The 15,461-nt window shown below is 36.7% G+C and overlaps 1 protein-coding gene across 5 annotated transcripts in view; it reads left to right on the forward strand.

Annotated features, from left to right (window-relative positions):
• The first annotated feature begins 54 nt into the window (after positions 1-54).
• The window catches only part of nfat5b (nuclear factor of activated T cells 5b), a 24,983-nt gene continuing 9,576 nt past the window's right edge, over positions 55-15,461 (forward strand). Inside the window, exons 1-7 of one of the 5 annotated variants that reach the window (XM_017030695.2) lie at positions 55-146; positions 248-334; positions 10,450-10,575; positions 13,296-13,926; positions 14,494-14,680; positions 14,830-15,020; positions 15,168-15,340. In XM_017030695.2, coding sequence (XP_016886184.1) covers positions 262-334; positions 10,450-10,575; positions 13,296-13,926; positions 14,494-14,680; positions 14,830-15,020; positions 15,168-15,340 — 1,381 coding nt within the window. In that variant the 5' untranslated portion in view covers positions 55-146; positions 248-261. Of the gene's footprint in view, positions 8,560-8,639; positions 10,576-12,815; positions 12,879-13,295; positions 13,927-14,493; positions 14,681-14,829; positions 15,021-15,167; positions 15,341-15,461 lie in introns of those variants that run through there. The other 4 variants (XM_008337025.3, XM_008337024.3, XM_025053539.1 and 1 more) reach the window with 4 other exon arrangements.

The raw sequence follows: 15,461 nt of genomic DNA on the forward strand, positions 1-15,461 counted from the left end.
ATGTAAACGTTTCAAACACGCGCAGTGGGAGGAACCAGAGGGGGCGGGGCTGAGGGGGGAGAGAGTGTGTGTATGAGTTTGTTTGTATGCGTGTGTGTGGTGCGGACCCACTCAGTCTTAACAGCGTCAAAGACACCGTCAGACCGGTAAGAGCAGCGCGGTGTGTTTTTTACCTGACAGTTCCTTCAAACACATTTATTTACGTGTTTCGGTGTGACGTCGCGTTGTGTTCACTCTCTGCCGTAAGTGTGAGGGACTGCGATGCCCTCTGACTTTATCGCCCTCTTCAGCGAGGACAACGACCTAACAGCTTCCGCAGCATTTAATTTTAAAGGTAAGAAGATCATAATAGCAAATACAGTTTGTTTTTTGCTTTTGCTTTGCATTTATGGGTGTTTCAAATTTAACGCCCACCTGCCTGTTGCGCTCTCGCTCTCTTCCTTACTCTCTCTCTCTCTTTCTCTCTCTCTCTTTCTGTGGTGTTTATTACCTTGTGTGTACTCGTTTTTATCCTCTTTTCTGGAGACCAAACTTTCCTTCTAATGCTTAGGTTGGATATGTAACGGTGTTAGTTAAGGTGTCCAAAATGTAGTTATTTGCACTAGTACGTGACAGTCAGTGGATTTTTGGCAGTTGGAGTTTGACTTAAAGGGGCATTTAAGGGTGAGTCTTGGTTATGGTCAAATAAAAATAGTTTGGATAATGTTAGAGACAGGGTCAAACACTCACGTTCGTTAGTACAAACAAAAACATCTTTACAGATGGCTGTACAATGGGACTCAGAACATTTATCTTTTATGCCACTGGATCATAGTTGAACAAGTAAAGGTATTTTTGCGAAATGCAACAATTGCGTGTCTGCTAAAATAATAACAAAAAATGATAAAGCTGAGGCTACAGCTGTAACACCTTTCTTAGGAGGACATACACTATATACAACTAGAACAAACAAATCTGAGTGCCTTTTTTAACTCCAAAAAAATCATATTTTTGCCATTTCATATTAATGAAATATTGTGTTGTATTTCATCATTAGCATTTTAAAGTAAAAAAACAACATTTGTCTAGTGATGTACAATTAATAGAATGTCGATTGCGATTTGGACATCCAACAGTCTCTTTTGTCCAGAATGATTTATGCTCACTGATGTAGGTTTGTCAAAAAGCCATCACGAGTAAGATGGCAGGATAGGCCGGAGGAGAAGGATAGCAGTAGGAAATATTAAATGGAGAGGAGCAGCAGGAGGAGATATGAGGAGAGGAGCAGCAGGGATTAGTCAGCATTAACGTATAGTAGGTTTACCATGCACATGTAACAACAAATCCCTTTTACCAACTAACCAACATCATAGGCATCAATAACATACGTAATACATAGTACTAAATCTGTCCTGCCATCATTCACTGTGTATGTTTACTGTTTGCTCCAGGATCTTAGATGGAGTTACTGAGTTTGAGTTTGTTTGATATCATTTGTCAGAATGTTGAATACAGGCATTGGGTATTTAGTATATCGTAACAATGCACTAAAATGAGAGCAAACATATTTTGGTCTGATTTTTATATACATACATTGCCCCTAATTTAATTAAATAATTTGTTTGCTTTCAAGAGACTGAAAGTCCATTACATTACTTGTTTACTACTAGTAATGTACTACATTACTTGGTTCCACAAGGTTCCACAGGAAGGTATATAGAAAATAAATTATTATGTGATAAAGTATATTATACAGTATAACAAATTTGATTTTTATTATGTGCAATAAATGCAGCCTTAGCAAAGTTGAACTAATATCGACAGGCTCCTCTGAACCACAGAAAGTCTAGACCCCTAAGCCTGTGAGAGATGGATTATTAATGATTGAGCCTAATTCCTTGGTGATTTGTAGCAATAATGCTAATGTGATGTTAAATCTCCATTGTTTGCTTACAGGTTATGCTATTATGTTTCTGTGTCAGGGTAGTTTAGGTGTCTGTGTGTCAGCCCACCACACTCCTACTGACTTTAAAAAATCAAAACCCACATCCTAATAAAAACTCATTTTTTAGGTTCTGAATGTGCCACTTTGGAAAAGACAATCATTTTTGTTCCTACGTTGGGATGCTGTTGTTAGTTAGGCTTCAGTGTGAAGCTCAGATATAATTAGAAAAACACATTTGTTTCTTTTATGAAGAAACAGAACTGACATAACTATCCATGCAACTCAATATCGGAAACTCCACTCATGCTTTCATTTGTAGTTAACTTAGTTGACAATGACCACTTGCCATCAGGTTCACATCAAAGGTAAAACGTTATTGCCGTTCCATAAGTTTATCAACGAAGGTTAACAACTGTGAAACCACATTCTTCAAATGATTTATTGACACCAACCAAAACATAGCTGATCATTAACTCTTTGGCAGCTGCGTGTATAGAACATAGCCTTAGACGCACAAAATAGGGATTACCTGTGTAATTAAACTACTGATGATAATGCAATTTCCAAATAAAAGATATTGCAGAGATGTATTTCTGTTACTTAACCAACATCAATAAACCTTCACTTAATAGAACACTGAGAACACATTTATTTGATATCTATAAACCAACGAGGCAATAAATTCCAACCTCTAATGACTTAGTAAATCAATGTTATCTTACGGAAACCAAAGGATAAATAATTTATTTGTTTTTTTAAAACAATGGAGAGAAAAGAGACTTTTTTCTTGTCATATAAAGAGTATACAAATCTGTGAAATAAATTGAATTGTCCTCTGACATGATCCACTACTGGCTTTTTTGTATATAAGATGTCATAATGCTCATAACTTTTGTAAATGCAATGGATGAAAAAGTATAATAAGTTGCATAATGTATGTTCATTTTGATCCCCGGTGTAAAATACCAATATGATATCACATGAAAATAGGTCAAAGTGTTAGAGATAATGTTTCTGAGACGCTACTACCTGAAAGTAAATGTAGGTCAAAGCAACTCCCTCCTTGTATGTGCATTATAAGTCACTGTTAACCTTGCACCAGTAAAAAAAAAAATTACTACTGCCTGTCTTTGTTTATGTAATCTTCAAGTTAAAGTCATCTAAATTCAATTCAATTTCACAAATGAGTTAGAGAATTACAATTCAAATTACTCATAATCATGAAACTGGTGTGGCCTGTATTCCTTATCCAATTTGAACTCATTTTTGCATATCAAATGCAGGTTAACTCATTGATCAGGGTGAGTGACCATGTGATCCCTCTGGTATTTACTGCACACTTGTGACTGTTTTGACCACAACAAATCAACATACAAGTGGTTAAACCTGTTAAAAACTCTGTGTCTCTCTCTTGTTGCTTGTCTTTCTTTGTTTTTTGTTTGTTGTTTTTGTTTCTCTTGTTCATGCTGGGTTTTTTAAAAAGAAATATTTTAAACAAAAATGCACAGACCTCTAGCCTAGACATGTACCAATTGCAATTTTTGGTTTGATTTTTTTTTTTTTTTTTTTTTGTGGCAATTATGACTATGATAGATACTGGGTTTGTTTTTTCTCTCTTTCTTTTAATTACATTCCTTTAAGTACACTTTTGCACACATTTATTTGTCCTTTTACAGTGTGGTTACTAGGACAGTGGTATTGAGATTTTTATTACAGTACCAACAAGAACCCAGAAAGTCAGCACCACATTAAGCATTTATTATTTAAAGTGATTTTCATATTTCTTTGAATCTTTAATTCCATGACACATTATTCTGAAAACAACTGTTTAAACTTTAACTAAACAATCCCTATAAGAAGTTCTGCATAATGAGGGAAGCCATAACGCTCTCCTCTGAGAGATCAAGAGGGCAGAAGGACTTTATGCATTTAGTTTCTCACACTGATCTGTGAAAAGTTCAAAGCACCTGTGAGATCTTGCAACCAGCCTTCTGTTTTCTCTGCAGAACTATGTGATTTAGACATATAATATTTAGCATGCATGCTAGTTGTGCATATACTACACCCGAATTGTGAGGCATTGTTAGTTCACAACTGTGTTGTTTGTTGACCCATGGTTTACTTTTTCTTTTCTTAATATTTTTTTTTTCTAGAAAGATTCGTTAAGGTAAAAGTTCTACATGAAGCAAGTCATATTTTTTTATTGCTGAAACTGTGCCATTACATTGTTGATTTTATTTCTTGGTCTTTTTAGGTTCAAATTCTGGTGTCAGTATTCAAAAATAGTTACATCAAGGTCATCGAGAATAAGATGACCTGGATGACCTGAGAACCTACACAGATTTGTGGCAATATTAACTTTGTTGATTTGGTTTTGAATAAACATTTAACAACTGTAATGGGTTTTGTTGACATGAGGTTTACCTGAGCAATCCTGTGTTATCTGCTGATCAACTAACAAGTGACCTTGCAGAGAAGTGGGTTTAACCATAGGCACGCATCTTGCTGTACATTTGGCATGCTGTTGTAAAGCTGTCTGTGCAATTGTCTATTGTCTATATCCTGTGAAATATGTGCTTTTTGTTTGAGTCATTTTATGCTTCCTTGGAAGACTGGCATCACTGGAATGCATCCTGTCATTGTGTTTATTTTTGTCTTTATTTAGTGATAGGTTTAGACACAAACTTGGCAACGTAGGTAGATTTAGAATTGTTCTCTGGAAGAACTTGTACAAATCTCTCCTGTGCCCCCATTTGAAGTATAAATCTTGGTGTTTTCATAAATATTGAGATATTTTTCAAGGTCTAGACTGCTGACATACGAGCACAGTCATACATTGTCTCTCCGAGATTGCTTTTACATCCTACAACTTTAAACTTTCACTATAGTATTTCATAAAAAACAGATCTTTATGCGTAGCATTTCTAATAAGCAATATAAAATCATTTCTAGTAACAGTATAATGTAGTCTATGTTGGACAAAACTCTCCATGACTTTGAACAGGTGCCATGTGTTTTAAACAGTCATAATGGTGATGGTATAATATATAGAAAAAAAATATACATACATGCATATACACACACACGTATATACAGTATATATCAGACATCATCACAAAATGTTTCAAATTACCTGTTATTTTTCTCTTAATTTTAACTGCTTGTAATGGGTTTGTACATAAATGAACCAGTAATTACATCTATGCTGAACACAGTTGGTTTTGAGGTTTTTTAACTTGGTAACTATCGACCAAGAAGTTAAAGTTGAAACATTGTTTAATTTGTTTCTCTAAAGGTCACTTTAGCTACATACCAACAAATAGCAATGTTTTGCCTGTGTTCAAGGTGAACCTTTTCTCAGCTGAGTAACTTCAGCCACATTTCAGTGCAAATCATTTTCCCTTTGGCTGTAATAGTCCTTTATGTTGTCCCTAATTTTAGTATAGTTTTGGATTGTAACTTGGATACTAGAATCATTCATCACTGTGTCTGTGACAACAGCTGTGGATAATTTCATCAGTGTTTTGTCACGACTCTCTACTTCATTCAACTTTGTAAAAACCTTTAAGCCTGAGATTAGCAAAGAGGGAGGTTTTTTAATTGGCTGTCAAGACGTACGTCAAACGTCAATGACAGTGCTCATGTCAATGTCTCAACTTCTGAGCAGGCCACAACATGCTTGGGTGAACACTGATGACTCAATGCCTTTCTAAGTTAATTGTTTTTGATACATTTACTTTTTTGTATATACACTGTTTAATGATAAAAATAACAAGACAGATATAATGTTAATAAGAAGTGACCCTACCAACATGTTTTTTTCGTTTCTTAGATATCATACTGTGATTAATTTCACATTTTCTTCGTTTTCTGTCTGCTGTAGGTTCGTTTCGATAGCTGTAGATCCTTTGAAGTCAGCGTTAGCTGAAGGTGTGGATGGAGCCTTAGGCACAAATTGTCATTCATAATCCTTAAACTGATCCTTAAACTGCAAGTCCTAATGAGTAAAACCTGAGAATGTGTAAGGAGACTACACAGAAATTACAACATAGATATTGATTATTGTATCTGGGAAAAAATGTGATTTAGTTATCTTTAGCATTTAGCATTACGCAATTCTGACTTCACTTGAGTTGTCGAGGAGATTGCTAATGTTTATAACAATTTTGAAGTCCATTGTGGAAGGTGTTTTCAAACTTAGTTGGTTGTTAGTCGTTTGGAAACATTTTTAATATTACCAATTGTTTTTGTAAAATACCAAACTGTATTGTTGTTCGAGGACAAAATCTGCCCTAATATATATATTTATCTTTTATATAAAACAAAATAAAACTCTGCTCCGCTTACACACTTTTTTTAAGCTTAGTACTTTATTTTGTGATTTCTCCTTGCTGGTGAGCATTAACGTGCAGTGTTGCTAAAGGCCTTTCCTGTTGCCTCAGCAAAGTTTTCCTGTGAACAGGAGAGAAGTGCCAATGTTGGCACACCAAATGTTTTGTCAACCACGACTTTTTGTCTCCCAATAGGTCTAATGTGTTATAAGTTTATCTATCAGACTTTTAATACCAGAAATAAACTCAAGTTTTAATTTAAAAATAAACACAATCTACTGAGACTAACATTGCCACTAACTGCAGTGAGGATGTTTGTAAAAAGGAATGACCCACTTCTCCCTCCTTGTAGTTGTATGTTTAGTCTTCAGTGGATTGTTTTGTCAGGTCAGGATCATGGTGGACATTTGTTGAATGAAAGTCATGTAAATCTAGAGCCTAGAGGACATTCCTGGTCAGTTAGGATTAGCTGGACTCAAAAAGTCACATGAAAAACGTCTGATTTGGTAGGAATTGTTTAGCATGTCGTTGGCAAAATGTTTTTCATTATAGCTATAATAATTTCATTATAATGAACTAATTATTCTTTAGTCTTTAATTAATCTATCATTGTTAAGATGAATTGTATTGCTGACATGTAGCCCTGTTCCACAATAAACTTCTATTAAGAATCTTGGATAAATACTTTCTCTTTAATGAAGTAATCCCAAATGCAATATTTGATTGAATACATGCCACTACTTCCTGCTACTCTAGGGTAGAGCTCATCTTTCAACATATTTGCGTCACTGTGTATTAAGTTATCAGCATTAATGACAGTCATTGTTGTAAATAAAGGTTAAGTTAAAAATAAGATTCCAACACTATGAAAATGTCTGTAGTATAAACATATTGGTTTGTACTACAGACATTTTCAAACATAAGATGTTTGGTAAATAGGTGAATATCAAAATACTCTCTTGTCTTTTCTACTGTCTGTCCGATATGTATGGGTTCCCCTTGACCTATGGCGTTTTGTGGTAACATTGGCACCTCCCATAAATTTCTTAAGAAAATTTTGTTTAATCATTCCGACGTTATATGCAGAAGACAGCTTTGTTTACATTCATTAGCTGTACGACATACATTGGATTGTGCTACATTGGCTTTCTTTCGTGTTTTTTTTTTCAGAACTTTTTGCTTCAGATGTTTTTATGTAATCGATTATGATGTCACCACTGTGAGTGACATAAGTACTTATACAGTATGTGAGTTCTGACTAACAGCGAAAATCAAGTTACGCCGTACCATAAGAACAAAACTGTGACGTAAGGCGAGGAACCCCGTAACAACTTTCTCCCCTTTGTTTTTTTTTTTTAAAAAAAGCATCTCTGACTTCGGTTATTAAAAAAATGCTACTGATCTACAAACATCATGGCTTCTCCCACTCCCACCGTGTACACATCCACCAATGGCGGCAATCATAAAATCAGAACATTATTTTCTTGGAATTCTGTTTGTCAGAAAACACTGAAAACTAAATGTTGGATCATTTTTTGATTCATTAAGTGGAGTTAGATAGTTAGATATAATGTTTCAACTGTTGAAAACCATTCCATTGATCTCTTAGAATAAATATTTGTAGAAGTGAAGCAGTAAATGACGGTTTTAAGAGAAGTTTTTTTTTTTTTTGATTGCATTAAGTGATTATCGCCACAGTGTTGGAAGGGTTATGTCCTGCAACATTAGGATCTTCATTTGACTAAAGCTAATGCTGTTTTATTTTCCTATTTTCTGCATATTGCCTCAGAAAGGATGCAAATGCTTCAAAGACGTGTCCCCGGCTCTGTGTTACTATGGAGCCTCTGGCATTCTTTGTGTAGGCTTGGCTGTAAACATTTCAGCGTTGTTGCACATGCTTTGCTGCAGGTGTCAGGTCCTTCAGTGGTGGCTCTTTTTTGTCAAGACACCAACATTGCAGACTTACTCACTTCTGTCTGGTTCCACCTCATGTATCACTGCAGACTGAATTTTTCAACATAGGTGAGTTTTTCTGTTGCTTCACTTCTGCTTGACAGAATTCCATATAAAAATTCCTTTAACTTGTTGGACAGGTTTCAGTGCAGAAAAAGCTCTGAAAGCACTGTAAACAAAACTGGGAGAATAAGCAAGGTAGGTGGAGTGGAGGAGGGGGACAGAATGGAGAGTGAAATCATTCACTCGGCCAAAAAAACTGCGCCACGCCCCAGGTGCCATGACTAGTAAAAGCAAGCAACAGGAATGTGAGTGTAATGAATGGGAGTTTTAAGGTCTGACATTCACATGGTGAGTGCTTTCTTTTCTTACACTTTAGTTTTCTCTGTTTACTATAACATCTCACAATGTGGTGTCATGCTAAAGAGGAACATTGTGTTTCGCTGGAGTGTTTTACACATTGCAGAATATGTGCGATTGAATTTTAATTGTACATATTTTCAGTTGTATTATTTATATGATTGTTACAATTGAGCTTGGCTGAAAATAAAAGTTGTGTTGTGGAGCCGAAGGGGTTGCCTGCCTTTCACTTTCATTAGCATACTCATTACACATCAATAGCAGGACCTGATCACACCCACCACATGCGCATGATGTCTGTTTTTATGACTGAAAATGTAAGATTCTTCAGTTGCCTTCACAGCAACATGTTTGTCCTTTCACGTTGACATCATAACAGCACAAGGTTTTTGTCTTGACTGTTAATTGCCCTGCTGGTGCTTGGGTCTTTTTTAATTTACCTTTTTTACCGTACACACAATGTTGAACTGCTTTGACCTGACTTGTTACAAACGTGCAGACAAATATGTTTTTGTTGTTTGTTTTTTTTCTTTTTTGGGCTTTAAAAAAAAAGTCAAGGGAGTGTGGAAACACTTTTAACAGGCCAGCCAGTGATTCTAGACCACTGCTCTGAGAGAAGAGCACATATTTTCTGTGTGTGCGGTTGGCAATCTGTTTACTGGAAGGGCTGCTTGCTCGGAGCACATGTTGCTGCATGTGCAGTCACACAGTGAGCCCCAAGAAGACTGTAGAGTTGAGAAAATGCTCTATTAGGGAAAGTGTTTTTGTGGAGGTGGTTAGGGTGGCGTTTACATGCGTGTGCGTGTTTGCGAATTTGTTTGGACAACCAGCAAAACCACATTACAATCCAGTGTAGGTATTTGGTTTACTGACTCTACAATGAATGAAAGGTGAATAAAATGTATTCAGAATTATTAGCTGGCTTCAGCATGTCCTATATTGAACACTTGTACCCAGTATGTGATAACAATGGCACCGATAAGTATTTGATATATTATATACCAAACCCTTTGACTCAGCTGTAACTAATTAAAGCTGGCAGATGGTAGAGGAAAGAGAGAGCCAGGCCACTGTAATGGCCGCTCTAGGTTCAAACCATAATATTTGCATGATGAATCACACTGCTAGTAAAAGTGCTGTCATGCTGTTGACACTGAAGCCTTTTTACCCTCATGGCGTCCTGTTTGCCCTGAGGGAGGAACATAGAAGCTAGAGAAAGAGGCTCTGTATGACATGGCCGCCTGTTCGTTTTGCACAAGATTTTCTTTTGGATTCGTTAGACTTTTGAAAGTTATTGTTTGATAAAATGGTTTTCTTCAATGGTGTAATAAAGATAGTCATTTCTGATAGCTAAAAAAACCCAACTTTTTTGTACTCTTTGGAAATAATGTCAATTTGTTCAGTCAGTGCTTCCACCAATATTGAATATATATATATTGAAATACACACCCATAATACATGTAGCTGTTCATGTGAAGTTGTCTTAATTTTCACAAGGGGGAAATCATTTCTGCCTACCTGCAGTCATTACAAGGGTTTAGTGTTAATATAGTTTTGAACATACATTGTGACTTTTAGACCATTATTGTCATGTTGTAGTAAAAATATCTCCGGTGTGGGAAGAGTGTTCAGTCTTTTATTTTTTGGAGGCTTCAGCTGTATGTTCCCAGACTTGCGTAAGGTTGTTGTGCAACAATGGGTGATACGGAACTTGTGGCACCTTCTTAATAATTATAACAGGAAAGACTGTTTTATTAGTCATGCTCCTGCGTCATGTCAGTGGGTGGACCAAATTACAGATGTTCTGTGTTCCAATTAAATGACTGAATGTGTATAACCCCTCATTTCAACTCCTTTGTCTTGTTATCTTTTTCTCATTAGAGTCAAGGTCGGACCTTCTTCCCAAAGCACTGCAGTTGCCTTCATCAACATTGCAGAAAACAAAAATCATGAGTCAAACAAGTGGTGGAGAGGCGGTGACTCCTCCTTCAGCTTCTTTAGCATCAGGTAGGATCCGGCTCTTTTAATTTCTTGTTTTCAGCCAGATTTGTAATTATGTCCCCGAACAAACATTCTGTAGGAATACTAACACTAAATTGTTATGAAATCCAGTCAAACACCCCGACTGTTGATTTCTTATGTTCATGTGTTACTCAGACCACATGGATTGCCGTGATTTATTATTTGTTTGACAATCTAGCAGTCAACACACGACACATGCATACCTGTGGGACATTGATTTAACAGCTGAAGTATAAATGCAACTGTGTTTTTGCAATGTAAACTTAATTTGCTGTATGAGTACGTAAGTACCACATTTTGTTTCGTTTGTCCTACAGGCCTGGTTACTATGTCATATTTATTTATTAAATAAAAACTTCACACAGCAGTACCACCTTGACTGTTTCTCAATTCAGATATAAAGTCGGAGGTTGTTGTTACACGACTGGTAAAAATAACAGCCATAAGATCTTGTTCAATTAAAACATACAGTAGATCCCAAATTTTAATTATCACTTCTGATCTCTGTCTATTGAAAAGTATGCCAATATAAAATCTTTTCAAAAATGCAGTCAATAACCTTGGATGTCAACAAAATTGAAACATTTATTTGACTGTCAAGCTGTCAATCAAATGTGTTGTCCACTCCTTAATAATAAAATATAATATCTCTTATTAGGTGCAGTTTCTCTTTCCTGTGAAATCGGACCATTTGATACAAAATCTGCATTGTGTATTGTTTATACTCTAAAATTATCAACAGTCTGTAAACACTTAAGTAATTTTTTTTAGTGTGGTACATTTAGTGTAACCTCATTTTAATAAAACATTTGATTTTGTCCCATTCGAAATTGCAGTAAATAAAATGTAGGGATGCATCAATTCTTATTTGGCTCAGTGCCTGATCTATCTATCTCTATCTATTCTAAAAGACCAATAAGCCAATAAATCATTTACAGTCCTGGTCCTTATATAGCATATAGTCCCAGTTTACAGGAAGGAACAGGTTGGATAACGATGTGTGCTAACCATAGGTCAATGATATGACTACCAAAGTACTGTAAGGTTCAGTTCATAGCTTTAGCCCAGTGTTCTCAGTTAATCTGTCAGTGAATACGTAAAGGGCTAATGCAAACAAAGTTACGTTCATGTATCACAGAGATGAACACAACCTCATAGGAATGACAGTATCAGCATCAGTATTTATCATTGTATTCAATGATATTGTGAAGAGTTTGACTCCACACACTCTTATGTTTTCTTCACTGTTCAACAGAGTAGGGTGGCAAATTGTAATTCAGAAATTATTCCAGAACGTTCATACGAGTAATTAAACCATCTACTATTAAAATACAGTATAAGATAGGACTGCTGGGTTACGAAGAAAATCATCTGGATTATTTAAAGCCATTGCTTATTGGCTGTGAAAAAACATACATACAAACATATTGAACAGCAAATGTGACATTTCCTCTGTGTATGACCTTAAATAACTGGAAGTATAATACTCAAATATTGCAAAAAAGTAAGCACGCATTTATTAAATTAAATTAAATTAAATCAGCAACGTATTGCACTTATAGAATCTCTTAATAACAAAAAAGATATTAAATACAATTAAATACTTCCTATGTATATAATATACATTACAATAGAAACACAATCAATATATATATAATGGAAATAAGAATAAAACATGTAAAAGGTAGTAGAGTACCAGTTATCTGGTAGTACAGCTGTTGTACTATAAAACAGGTCATTTCTTGATGATGGTGATGCAGAGTGATGTGGTTTTGTTGGTTGTAAGTCACTCTGTGTTTGAGCTGAAGTTGGTTGAAGAGATTATTATACTGTACGTGTTGTGGCACGGTGCGGACCTTACAATAGTAAACTTGGTTAATGTAATTACCGACTAAAAACTCCTGGTCCTCTTCATCTTCTATCTCCTCCTGCTGCTCCTATACTCCTTGTGTCATCATATTCACACAGACCTCCTCCAGAAAGGGTTGAAGTGCATATTTGCAAATGATTTAGGTTTTTTTTTTCAGTTTTATGATGTATTGGAGTCAAAATTGAAATTGTAATTGAAATTAGATTAATTTCTAGAAATTAGATTAATTTCCTCATCCAATTGATGTAACAATAACTGCAGTATAGACTAGCCTACAGGAGCAGCACCTCTTTTTCCTACAAAAACTACTGTTCAGCTCTTATTGCTCATTCCCTGTCTCATTTTTATATTCCAGGAAATTTCCTCTGAAGCAGGGAGTGTCTGCATATAAAATGGTCGGCAGGTCTCTGCTTCATAGGTCAGAAGCTTGTTTTATTTGTCTCTGTGGCTACGTTCAGTCCCATTAAAAAGACCTTTTGTCATAATACAAAGGTTGTGACCTACCAATTGGCTTAAATATTCATCTGCAAAAAATCTGTTTTAACATTAATTTGAGCATGGAAAAAAGATTGATGTGTATAAGATTAATCCACTGATTGGTTGTAATTATACCAAAGATTTTTTAAATGATTTTTTTCACCTCACCTGGTATTAACATTAACTACTACCCAATTCAAAGTTCTCTCTCTGTTAAAAAGGCCTAAACAGACACGCAATAAAAGACAGATGTTTGAAAGAAAAAACTGCATTAATTTTACTCTACTCTTTAAATGGGACTGCTAGCCAACACAGGTCTGAGATGCCTTTATTCACCATTTTATTATTTGCACTGTAGATGCCATGTCCTTTTCTCTGACCACGGAAGGCCCCCATAGTGCCTTTTCAACCCCTTCCAGCTCCATCATGCATTCCACATCTGCAGCAAGTGACCAGAACCTGGTTCACAGCATCAATGACGACCTAGAAGACAATAGGAGCTGCAGATTGGTTCCAGAGGTGGTAGGAGCGGAAAGTGGAAATGGCAATTGCAGCAGTGGCAATTCCTGCAGGGGGAGCAGTGAACTCGGGACTGGAAGAGGCGTGACATCCATAGATAGCCAAACACATCACCAGATGGCCTCCTCTAAGCGCCATACCGTGTTGAACATCTCTCCACCGCCACAAGACTTGTTTGATGACAGCCTCATGTCCTGCCAGGATGAAGCATCTCGGGATTCAGAGCAGAGTAGCAGCATCTGGATGGATGACTCCCTCTCCAACTTCAGTATGATGAGCACAGTCTCGTACAATGACAACACAGAGGTACCACGGAAGTCTCGTAAACGTACTCCACGACAGAGGCCTGGTCCAAAAGCTGTGCCTGCAGTAGAAGCCAGCTTGGATGTGTTTGATGCAGACAGTGCCAAAGGCCCACACTTTGTCCTCTCCCAGTTAGGCCCAGACAACAAGACAGGCTCAAAAGGAAGGTTGGTAATGAAAACTGTTGCATGTTACAAACTTTAGAGCTTGATATAAATTCTTAAATTATTTTAATTGTACTGGGTTTCAGAATAAGTGTCATTAGGAAAAATACCACGTGTATAAACATTTTTAAGTTAGCCTTGTACATTCTTCAAAATTCCTACCACACAATGAATGAAGAAGAGCATTTTTTCTCATAAGGGAGGGAGTGGCAGGATACTCAAGTACAAACAATGGTCACAGTGAATCATAGAACCCCTTTGAGGGCCCGAGGATAAGCAAAGCAGATTAAATAAACAGATACCTCTGATCGCTTTAAGAGCTAAATGTGGAATATGCCTGGTTAATGTGAGGCATCTTAGCTTTGTGTTGCTTAGTGCACCATGGCAACTTTGAAGGGTTTTCTCTTTTGCAGTTGAGAGAGTTTCCTGCCCTGAAAGCAATACTCAGGTATAAACGCATACGATTGATGCCAGCAGAAATGTGCTGATTCTCAGCATCTGGATCTGTGTACTGCATTATATTTATATTTTAACGAGTTAATATTTTTGTCATTTGTGTGTGTGTGTCAGTTCTGATGTTCATCAATCAGCAAATCAAAAGAGAGGAACTCTGTCGATGCAGTTCCCACACAAGAGTGAAGGGAAGGAGCTGAAGATTCTTGTTCAGCCTGAAACTCAACACCGGGCTCGCTATCTGACTGAAGGTAGCAGGGGATCAGTGAAGGACCGCAGCCAGCAGGGTTTTCCTACTGTAAAGGTAAAAGTTGACCCCTTTAAGCCTCCTTGTGTAGTCAAAATCACAGGTGCCTCACATTTGATGTATGGTACGAGAGGTGAGAATTCAATAACTGGATATGTCCTGTTTAATGGTAAGAAGAATTAATTTCCTTGTATTTTCTCCCACAGCTGGAGGGAGTGACTGAGCCTGTGGTTTTACAAGTGTTTGTGGGTAATGATAATGGACGGGTAAGGCCTCATAGATTTTACCAGGCGTGTAGAGTGACCGGTCGCAACACCACAGCCTGCAAGGAAGTGGATATTGATGGCACAACAGTGATTGAGGTCCCCCTTGATCCAAGCACCAAAATGACATTAGCGTATGTATTTTTTCCATTACAGTAGAGTGGGTTCTTGGTGTTTTGAATGTTTGTGTTTGTGATTGTGCAACAGATATACTGTAGGTCTTACTAGTCTCAATATTTAGTTGTGTTTTTAGCAAACAAAGCTAATTTCTTTCATTTCAGGGTGGACTGTGTTGGGATACTTAAGCTCCGTAACGCTGATGTTGAGGCTCGTATTGGTGTTGCTGGCTCCAAGAAGAAGAGCACACGAGCTCGTTTGGTGTTTCGGGTCAATATACCTCGTTCTGATGGATCAATGCTGACACTTCAAACCCCGTCATGCCAGATTTTGTGCAGTAAGTTTCTCTCCTCTGGTTTATAACTGTTGAATGTTTACTATATAAATTGCTTACTTTGATGGAATGTACCGGCAGTATAGAAACCACTTTTTTCAGAAAGGTTGGTTTATTTTTCAGC

Source organism: Cynoglossus semilaevis, unplaced genomic scaffold (genome assembly GCF_000523025.1).
Source record: "Cynoglossus semilaevis isolate Cse_v1.0 unplaced genomic scaffold, Cse_v1.0 scaffold1102, whole genome shotgun sequence".
NCBI lineage: Eukaryota > Metazoa > Chordata > Actinopteri > Pleuronectiformes > Cynoglossidae > Cynoglossus > Cynoglossus semilaevis.